The sequence below is a fragment of the Lepidochelys olivacea genome (genome assembly GCF_965140295.1).
Source record: "Lepidochelys olivacea isolate rLepOli2 genome assembly, chromosome: 4".
In the NCBI taxonomy this organism is placed as follows: domain Eukaryota; kingdom Metazoa; phylum Chordata; order Testudines; family Cheloniidae; genus Lepidochelys; species Lepidochelys olivacea.
This window is the reverse complement of record NC_140414.1, coordinates 20,931,173-20,942,411: the sequence shown is the minus strand read 5'-3', so window position 1 is coordinate 20,942,411 and position 11,239 is coordinate 20,931,173. Positions and strand designations below refer to the sequence as shown.

At 38.9% G+C, this 11,239-nt stretch overlaps 1 protein-coding gene across 1 annotated transcript in view; it reads right to left on the bottom strand.

The window, feature by feature from the left end:
• Positions 1-5,662: 5,662 nt before the first annotated feature.
• Positions 5,663-11,239, bottom strand: part of ANXA3 (annexin A3) — a 34,770-nt gene continuing 29,193 nt past the window's right edge. Inside the window, exons 10-13 of the mRNA XM_084626902.1 lie at positions 10,960-11,055; positions 10,031-10,089; positions 9,658-9,780; positions 5,663-5,873 (exon numbers count right to left, since the gene is read on the bottom strand). Coding sequence (XP_084483028.1) covers positions 5,814-5,873; positions 9,658-9,780; positions 10,031-10,089; positions 10,960-11,055 — 338 coding nt within the window. The 3' untranslated portion in view covers positions 5,663-5,813. The remainder of the gene's footprint in view (positions 5,874-9,657; positions 9,781-10,030; positions 10,090-10,959; positions 11,056-11,239) is intronic.

The window sequence follows — 11,239 nt, the reverse complement described above, 5'->3', positions numbered from 1 at the left end:
ACTGTATTCAGAAAGGTGGTTACCCTTCCCTTTATATTTATGACAGGAGCAAATGGCAAAGTTTTTTAAAAACATCAATTTTGTGGCAAAGTATCACTACAGTAGATGTGCCCATGACAGCTTCAACTACCAGTGACAAAGTCATGGAAAATTATGACAGCAGCTGTTTAAAATGTTTTTAATTGCAGTAGCACAAGACATTTGAACTTGATAGTGTTCAAGGAGCAGACTTGTCTTAAATCCATTGAAGTTCAAACAGAGTTGTTCAGAGAAAATCCCACTGACAAGTAAAAACGTAGTGCTGAAACGAAGTAGGAGCAGAAATATTTTACTGTAAAACATGGCCCTTGTCAACTTGAAGGACAACTAAGCCAAATCAATGCTTTTCAACATCGTATTATGAAACTGTGTAGAAGGCTAGAATAAAAAACAAAAACAAACCTGGTTATACTAGTCTCCTGTGCTGGACAAACGTTACTGCCAACACTTGGCTTTTAGGGGAATCAGGAAAATAATTCTGATTACTCAGCATGGCTAAGTGGAATGAGAGACCGATAGCATTTACCTTGAAATAGTGATGACAATCCAGATGATGTATATTTTGAAGCTTGCTGAGTATCTGATCAGTGGTGTTTGCATAGTAACATTGATGAAGATCTTTAATCAAAAATAAGGAAAGGAAGATTGCTTCACCAACAAACAATGGCAGCTTTTTGTCTACTGTTGAACTATTGGCCAAATATGCTCCTGGTCCTGAAGAACTCATAAAGGAAGCCAAACAGCCCGACAACAAACCTCAGCCCCGAAATTCAACACAAGATCATATGGTTGCTATCAGACCAGGTTACAGAAAATTAAGGACATCAAGAATCCGCGATAATCAACACACCCCAGGACTTATCCAAAGTCAACCAAATAAGCCAAGGTTTTCGGTAGGTTGCCATAGAAAAAGACAAAAGGAATCCCGCCAAAACAAATATTAATGAGAGCTTTCCAGGATTTCATTACGTGAGTGGACAATCGGGTTCTAATCCTGAGAATAATTTTGAGAGTATGGAAGACAATGGTCTAGGACTACTGAGACGACGACAAGGACAGGAAGCTGAATGGCCCTATGAACATAAGTGGAATCTATTCTGGTGTACAAGCAAGAATGGCTGAGAAAATCTAATGCAAGACATGGGCATTGTGCTGCATACAATTTGCATCTAGAGTTAAACCATTCAGTACTGACAATCACAGAAGTTCAAAACTTTTATGATTTAGTTGAGAAATTCTATCTTTTTGGCCATTGTGTTAACTGATAGTCTTTGCTTTCTTCTTTTGTAAGCAAACTTAGCCTACCTCTGAAAACACTTTGTCCTATATGCCGGCCTTGGGTTGCCTTGAGATATCCACACAGAGCTATACTGAAAGCCTTGGCTCAAATTATTCTGAAGTCCAGTAATCCCAAAGCATGAGACAAAGCTTCATCTTTATGTAAACATTTAGAAAGCTTCAGTGTTGTTCTTGTGATTGTTTTTCAGACTAAAATTCTGGAAGAAATAAAGTGTAGTGTCCAAGATGTTGCAGCTGGAAAAATAAGAACTGGGTAACATTGCCAAAGTACTAGAAAATACATACAATTTAATGAAAGATTTAGAAATAATTTTTCTGATATCAGACTATCAGTGGTCAAAGTTACTCAGACATGGGGAATACGAGATAAGTTCAAATCTAAGTGAGCACCAAAAGCTAAGCATCATTTTAAAGCATGCCACGATATATAGCATCCACAGATGATGTCTGGTGTTTAACTCATCTGAAAGGCCCATTCATGGTAAAATGTAGTGCAATACATAAATTTACTGCACAAGGATTGGGCTGTCCCTGGTAGGATGTTAATAACACTTCATTCACATATTGCACCTTCCATCCCAGGATCTCCATATGCTTTGCAAACAACTTCTAACAGGAATGTTGTGAAGATATCACTCCCCATGGCACAAAAAGGGAAGCTGAGGTACAGATTAAGTTATCTCCTGATTCCCAGTCCAGTAACTGGACCATAAAAATCATCCTGTAGCTTGGTCTTGTGATGCCAGGGAGCTTAAGTATCCCAAAATGGACACTTCCAAAACTAAGTCCTCTTGTACTCCAGTTCCTACTGTAATGTATACTAGCATGGTCATGTTAGGCTTGAAGCCTGAAGGACAGGGTGATGAGAACTTTTCATGTTACATGCTGTTTAGGACTGGCCGAAGTGTCCAGGGTTAGATGAATTAGAAAGTCTCTCTACAGCTGAGCAAGGTTTTAGACCACAACAGGAATTTGCTAAAAACAGTATCTTGTAGATACAACAAAGTTATAGTGTAATAACTTAAGACTTTTGAACCATGCCATGTAACCCTACCATTCTGATGTAGGAAAGTTGGCTCCCACTCAGTGCTGCCAAGTCTCATGGGGGGGGGGGGGGGGAGAAAAAGAAAAAAACGGTGGCACTGCCCTTCTAAAGAAGCCCAACCCATTTCGGAGGGAAGGGAGTGCGGGTATTTATACAAATTTCTATTCTTAGTAGTTTGAGTTTTGCTGCATACAACATTAACTTGCATGTTAAAATACATCTGTGCACTTACATTATTAAGGTCCCTCTCTCCATCCTCTGTGGTCTTTTTGCCTCAACATCAGGTATGGGACAAAAAATTGGAACACAGGATGTGTCGAGTGGCCAGGCCAGAAAGTTCATGAATTTGAGTGTTTTCTTAATGGAACAGGATTGGGGATAGGAGGATTGGGGATAGAATTTTGTCTAAAATTCTGATGACACGTGTATACATTGAAACCAGTCAATCACTAAAACCACTCCTACAACCATTTTTAAACTATAACTTTGTGTTGAAGTCACCTATGACAAAAAAAGCCCCCAAACCCCACAACTCAAAAAATTTAAATGACTTCTTAAAAACAAACAAACCCAATTCTGCTTATTAGAAGTCCCTATTAACTGACCCTGCCACCTTGTGGAAGCGGCATAAAACTGCACTAACTCAACAACCAATGGGGCCTAGCAAAAACTCCAGAAACCACACGGCAACAACTGTTCACCCTTACCAACAGGCCTTATTCATCACAGTAAGGATTAAGGAAGTGAATTGCAGGGGCTGCACTTATATTTCTGGTTTTGAGAGAAGAAACCAGTTTCAGTCATCTCAGTCCTAGCAGCGTCAGTCCAACTGCAGTTCCAGTTTCACTTGTTTACCAGTTGATATTTTAAGAATGTTTTGAAGTGAACAGCTTCAGTTTTCTCATCTGAAATGTCCCTTGTATAGGTTCTGACCTACTTATTTGGTCAGGAATGGACATGAGCTCTGTGTAGTGAGACTAATAGGATATTGAGAAAATAGACAAATTCAGGGAGATCTGTGTCCACCATGATTTTACAGACTAAGGTGCAAAGGGATTTCTCCCAGTCCACTTATGTCCTTCCACCCCTCTACCATCTTTCTCCCAAATGGCACAGCCTTTGGCAGGCAGACGATAGTAGAGGTCAGTTGTATGCTGTCCTGGTACCTGCTTCTGATTTGTTTGAGTCCTCTCTGATCACACTAATGGAAATTGCATCACATATCACATTTTGTCTCCATAGTCTCAGGCTACATATGCTGACCAGTATTGTCTCATTGTTACCTTGTACCACCTGATTTGTTTGTTGCAACCACCTTTGTTGTGTGTCCTGTATTTAAATGTCCAGGTCACTGACCATATTTATGCTAGGTCAACCATTGCTGAAGTGTATAAACTGTCTGCGGTCTCCAACCATTTCAGCTCCTGCAGCATCTGGCCACATTTGTGTAGTACCTAGCACAATAAGGTGTTGGCTCCTGAGCAGGGCTCATAGGTGCTATCACAATAAATAAAAGGCTGTTAAGTGACTTAAAAATTGTGATTAATTGTGCTGTTAAATAATAGGATACCATTTATTTAAATATTTTTGGATGTTTTCTACATTTTCAAATATATTGATTTCAGCTACAACACAGAACCCAGTGTATAGTGCTCACTTTATATTTAATTTTGATTACAAATATTTGCACTGTAAAAAGTACTGTAGTGCAATCTCTCATGGAAGTTGAACTTACAAATGTAGATTTACAAAAAGTAACTGCATTCAAAACCAAAACAATGTAAAACTTTAGAGCCTACAAGTCCACTCAGTCCTATTTCTTGTTTAGCCAATCGCTCAGACAAATAAGTTTATCTCCCATAAATGTAAACAATGCTGCCCACTTTTCGTTTACAACGTTACCTGAAAATGAGAACAAGCATTCACATGGCACTGTTGTAGCCAGTATTAAGCCATTTATGTGCCAGACATTCTAAATACCCTTCATGCTTCAGCCACCATTCCAGGGGACATACATCCATGCTGATGACAGGTTCTGTTTGAGAATGATCCAAAGTAGTGTGGACTGACGCATGTTCATTTTCATCATCTGAGATGCCACCAGCAGAAGGGTGATTTTCTTTTTTGATGTTTTGGGTTCTGTAGTTTCTGCATCGGAATGTTGCTTTCAGAAGTCTTGAGAGCACGTTCCACATCTTGTCCCTTTCAGATTTGGGAAGGCACTTCAGATTCTTAAAGATTGGGTCAAGTGCTGTAGCTTTCTTTAGAAATCTCACATTGGTACCTTTTGTGTTTTGTCAAATCAGCTGTGAAAGTGTTCTTAAAAACGAAGAACATGTGCTGGGTCATCACCTGAGACTCTTAGAACATGAAATATATGGCAGAATGTGGATAAAACAGAGCATGAGACACTTAACTCCTCAGGGGACAAGTGTGTCATTTAATTAATGCATTTTTTTTTAAACTAGCATCTTCAGCAGGAAGCATGTCCTCTGAAACGGTGGCTGAAGCATGAAGGGGCATACAAATGTTTTAGCATATCTGGCATGTAAATACCTTGCAATACCAGCTATAAAAGTGCCATGCAAATACCTGGTGACATTGTAAAGAAGCAGGCAGTAGTATCTCTCGTAAACGTAAACAAACATGTTTGTCTTAGTGATTGGCTGAACAAGAAGTAGGACTGAGTGAACTTGTAGGCTCTGAAGTTTTGCATTGTTTTGTTTTTGAGTGCAGTTATGCAACAAAACAGATAAAAAAATCTACATTTGTAAGTTGCGCTTTCACACGAAAGAGACTGCAGTACTTTGAGGTGAATTGAAAAATACCATTTCTTTTGTTTATCATTTTTACAGTGCATATATTTGTAATCAAAAATATAAAGTGAGCACTATACACTTTCTATTCTGTGTGGTAATTGAAATCAATATATTGACTCCTGGGAGAATTCGGTGCCAAAAAATTAAAAATTCTGCACACAATATTTTCAGTTAATTGCATGGATTAAATGCAATTGACAGCCCTAAAAATATATAAAATAAATGGTTATCTTTGGAATAACTTTATTGACCTTCCATTGGTTTTTATTCTGCCACCACCCCGAGGTAATATCACTTTTTCTGACACTGTACAGCTGTAGAAAGATGGCAACTTTTTCCAGACAGACTTTTAGCTCACAGGGGAGCACTGTGTATAGCTGGAAGATCTGGCTTCTGATAGTCTAAGCACAGTTTATCCAGATGCCAGCAGGTGGTTAGATAACAGCTGGAAGAGATGCACTAAAACAAACATCTGTTTATTAGGATACTTGATGAGAAAGCAGTCAGCATGTTGCAATTTTACAATTGCTTAAACATTTAAAAAGCTTCAGAAGCAGCATTACTGTAGGTAGCAGGAAAGCAATAGCCCTGTGCTCCTTAGAAATTTACTTTCAGTCATCCCCTCCACAGATCATCAGTAGTGTAGTCTTGTAGTCCCCAGAGGTATCAGACTGTGCAGAGGAAAAAAAAAATAAAAGTGACATTAGTGACGATCACTGTATGCTTTCGTTTGCCACTTCTAAAATGATTTCTCCACACTTCCCCCCCCAACCTTTTTGGGCCAACCCAACATCATCATGTTAAGAGGAAATAAGATACTTGATCCTACTACTGAAATGAATAACTGAACTTCCATTTTTTTTTTTTTTTGGACTGGGAGAAGATTTAATCCATCATGATTGCAGTAAAATACTGAACCAGTGTAAAAAAAAAAAAAAAATCATGATTTTACAAAATCAACATACATCAGACTTCCTGCTAGTTTTACCTTCTCCATTTTGTAACTTTAAATTGCTGAAGAGGCTGTTCAGTACCAGTTTTCGTTTCCTACTTAGCATTTCAGATTTACATGGAGACTTTCTACTAGTAAAGTTGACACTTAATGCACATCTGTGGTGAAAAAAGACAAGTCCAGGGCCTCAGTAACTTCCCTAATAGCCTGTGCTACATTTACAACCAACACCACCTTCTGATATAGTGAACTTCCATAGGTCCAGAAAGCGGAGATGCTTTACCAGGCTGTACTCCTCCATCAGGGGTTTGTCATTTGGATTTGTGCTTTTAAATCTCTTAAATACAGATTTCAGGCTACTATTTGAAACTTTTGGCCCATGTGTATTTAAAAAAAAAAAAAAGGATGGTAACTGTCATGTTTTGAAAGTCAACTGTGCATTATTAACAAACGATTTTGTTTTGAAGTGATAGATCTCATGCTAAAGTCTTCATTAGCCCCCCCCCACACTACAAACACCCTTGCACATGCTTAACTGTGAGCATGAGCAGTGCCGCTGAAGTCATAGTTAAGCGTTTGCAGGATTAGGGCCTCAAGTTTCAGTACTGTTGCCTGCCTGCAGCAGCTTTACAGAAGTCATAAGAGCCCTCCAGCAGTAGTATTAAAAAACCCCCACTCCCCCACACTACAATTTATGACGCAGTTCATTATAAATGTTAATCTACATTTGCAATAGCACACATTTTTTAAGTTACGTTTACAAAGCCTCAACCTGGTTTAAATCCATGGGCAGATTTTTAGTTCTAAATCAACTCATTTAAATTAATGACTTAATTGGTCCACCCAGTACTAAACCAGTACTCAAAGACAGGCAGAAAGTAGCTGAGTGAAAATTGTTTAACCATAAACATAAAATCCAACACCTTCAAGCCCCGGCGCCTAAAGTTAGGTACCACAAATCTACATTTAGTCTCTTAAATGTGTGATCTCACTTTCCAGTATCACAGGAAGCTACAGGGGTTCAGTAATTCTGAAAAGTCAGGCAATTTTAACTTTTGAACCTATAAATGCAGATTTAGAAGCCTGCCTGTAGACAGCAGGTCAGAAAACGTTGACCACAGGAAGTTGTACAAGTTGAACTAATTGCTGTAAAAGGCTGTGAGAGTATCAATTTCATTTTAAGCCAGGGTTTTTTTGGTTTAGTTCAAACAGATGCTTAATCATTAAGCCACTCAAAGAAAAAAAAAAAAAAAGAAGTGTCCAGAAATGGGTTTGCATGAATTCAACTACATATGTTAGGACGACACCTTTAGTTGAGCCAGTCCAACTTTCTCATGAAGAGAAGAATCTAAGACTATGGAGGAGTACTCTGCAGCAGAGTGCCGGTATTAAAGAATACATAATTTTTTTCAAAATGTTTGGGGGGGGAGGGGGAGAAGAGAGAGAGAGAGAGAGAGAGAACACACAGTAGCATTATTACATTACAATGACAAGATTCTTTGAAGGCTGGATTAATATTTAAATGGTATGAAGGATATGTTGTTTCCCCTACAAGCTTAGCTACTCCTGGCATTTGTGTTCTACAGACATTAGCAATTTTATTCCATACATTTCTATGTGTTTCTCAGAGTACGAATTAAGTTATAAACAAGTTGATGGTTTAAAGGGCTCTGGCCCATTCAGTGAGTTTATCACTGATCAGTACCAGCTGATTGGTCAAAAATGGAATCCCATGTAGGTTTTCAGAATTCGTGCTTTGCCTGAACTAAGAAAAGTGGACAGGTTTAGCACACGCTTTAGCTAAACCAAACCTAAAATGCTACCATTTTTCCCAGTGCAGATGTAGGATAACAGACTACAACTTCCACCAGATGAATCAAGCAACAAGGCCTTACCCTGAATCTACACTAGGAAAAGAAAGATCAGGCTTAGCTAGCTCTTTTCCTAATCAAGAGAAAGCCTCAGGCACCCACTGATTTTGTATGGAACTCTAGGTTTTATCCTAAAGAAGAATTAATAAAACTCTAGATTACCACATGATTATGGTGCAGTTAGTTGTGATGATCAGCACTGTGCAATTCAGAGCTACATTATGGAACAGGGCTTGTCACATCAGTTCCGCCCCTAGCAACAGAACATTGTGCATCAATTTATGAAAGAGACGGACAGAAAAGAATCACTCAAGACTGTTTATTCATTTTTTAAAAGTACACTTCTGATTAATCTCCCAACCTCAGAAATATTTGAGCAGATGAGAGAATGTTGGCAGTTACTTGCTGGATTTAAAGCATTGAGGCAAGAAAGGATATCTGGTACATGCTCAGAAGGACTACCTGAGTGACATTTGGGGGTGGGGGCGGGGAACCACTCCAGCTTCCATTAAAGCAGAAAAAAGGTGAATAAGTCATTGGAAAGAGAAGGAAACTGTAGTCAGTGTTGTATGAACATAACTTTAAGAACTAAACCATTGTGTTCAATCGTATTTAAAATGAATTAACTATCTCTAAACAAAGTCACTTTAAGCCATTGGCATCACTTTCACAACTGGACTTTCACAACTACCCTGTTTCAGATAGCTAATAATGGTCCCTGATCTGCTTCTGAGACTATGAAAATTAGCTACCATACCACAAAACTAGTATTAGGGTGTAATGCTTCCCTGGTGCAGGTCAGCTGTGGGAAGAGTCACTGCAAGAGGCAGAATAACATCAGGAAACGGGGTCCTAAGCCTGCCTTTTAGCAATTTTCAATTCAGCTTTAAAACAGATGATTAAATGATTCTCTTAATGTTAAGACGTTTACCAAAGCTAGGCATTTCCAAACGTCCTGGGTATCAGACAGTATGGTCCTGTTCTGCCCTTATAATAGACTGAGCACCAAGGAGCACTCTGGCATCCTGCAGAGCTTCACTGGGTACTTCATCTTCTCCATTTATACCTGTTCACTGAGTCCTCACGTGGAGTCAGTGAGCTATGCTAATGGTTCACAAGTCTCTAAACATGCATTACTCACTGTCTGACAGATCAGCCTAGCTTGCCCACTGTGGGCTTGAGATGACCAAACTGAAGTCTCTTATTTTTCCACCCAAAATCCCCCACTTCCTTTCCACCCCATTCCCTTGGGAATTACACCACCATCTTCCTCCTAAGCACCTTGGGCTCCACCTCCCCATATAACTGGATCGAGTCTTGCCTCTTCTTTCTACAAAATGCACCAAACGTCTGGCACAATAGCACACATTCTTGTCTATTTCCTAGTCATCTCCTGCCTCCAGCTCTCTGACCTACTCAATTGCCATTTTACTCCATTTTGTCCAGAACACAAGTGCTAAAGCCAAACTGCTCTCCTCTTCAAACTCCTCTACTTATAACACATTTGGCACTTTCCAAATATAAAACTTTTATACATACCTCAAAGAGAAAAAAATTCTATTACAGGAGTGGCACATTTGTTAGGCAACTTTGTTCCAATATGCAAAAATAGTTCATTAAAATAATTCTTACTTTTATAGCAGAGTACAAGGAGCAGCCATAATGCTTCTTATATTCAGCCCGAATATCCAGCAGGTCAATTTCTGATCTGGAAACCATGATTCTATTAAGACTGAACTCATCAGTTCCAGCACCCTGATAAAATAAAAGAGAGCCATCTGGTACAATACACCATATAAAAGCATTATGCAAGTTAGGCTAAAATCAGCATCTCCATTTAGAAATGGCATTCTCCGTCCTACTTAATCTAACTCCAGGAATTACCTGTCGTAAGGGACCAGTGCCATGTTTATTATTTACAGACATCTTACAGACTCTTAGAAACTTGACATTCTCTTAAAGATATACAAGAGTTCAAGAATGGGTATGGAAGCTGAAAACCTACCTTCAAAGATTGGTGCAGCCTTTCAGCAAAGAATGCAGGAGTGTTAGTCACACATTGAACTATTAAAAGAAAAAGTTAAGAGTTAGTTTAAATGGCCTGCTCTACAACGATGCCACCATATAACTTGCTTTGGCTTACAAGCCCTCACTATGAATGGACAGGACATGCATGGCCAGATTTTCAAAGCTAGGTAAATACAATTGTATGCCCAGCCTTGTACCTGTAAATGACTGACATGCATGCACAAGTCAGGTATATACACACATGCACCTGGCCAATTCTGCATGGACTTTATCGTTCTCTTCCAGGCTGGTAAACTACATGCATGTTACACACACTCCCATAAGAGATGTACCCATTTATATGAAGGGTGAATCTGGCTATAGATTTTTAGTTAAAGCATTTCTGTTGTTAAGAACAAGACTTTATAGAACCCTCAGGCCTGCCCTGAAAGTAAAATACTCTAGTGCTTTTGAAATGGTTCAGCAGTATGGGTGGCTGAAGTCTGGTGACGAGTAAAATTAGTCATTAGCGTCACTACTAAAAATATCCCCAAGTATGGTTGAAGGTTTTTTGGCACTTGCAAAGTCAGTATAAATGAGGAGTGTGCCTGGTGTATAGGACTTAGCACAAAGCAGTCCTGGACCAAGATTGGGGCTGCTAGAGGCTATCACTGTACTAATTATAAACATCAACATAGTTGAATATATGCTACAGAACTAACAAGCTCTCTCTTCTTTTTGTAAGCCCAAGTCAGTGTTACAATGCTTAATGCAGGGATACTGCTTATCACTAAAAGCAAGAACTAAAGTCACTGTAAATCAAACTATTCAGACTAATATTTTACCTATCCTCCTTTTTTTTTTTTTTTGGTTTAAAAAGGCACAGCTTGTTTTCAGCCATGTCTTCCTCCTCCCCAAGAATCTTACCAATGGCTAAGAGTAAATCCTCAAAATGCCCTGACATTTCACCCTGTATACTTTCTTCAATGGTCTTCTTGCTGATGTTCCTGTATTCATCAAATGCTAAAAAGATAACCAAACATACGTAGTAAGTATATCAAACTATCACAAGGAAATGACTCAGTGTTCTCATGCATCAGGCTCCATTTGGGGTCTGATCCAAACCGTAGTGAAACTAACGAAAGTCTTTCCACTACCTTCAATATTGTTTGGAACATGCCTTTGATGAACACATATCCTATGATGA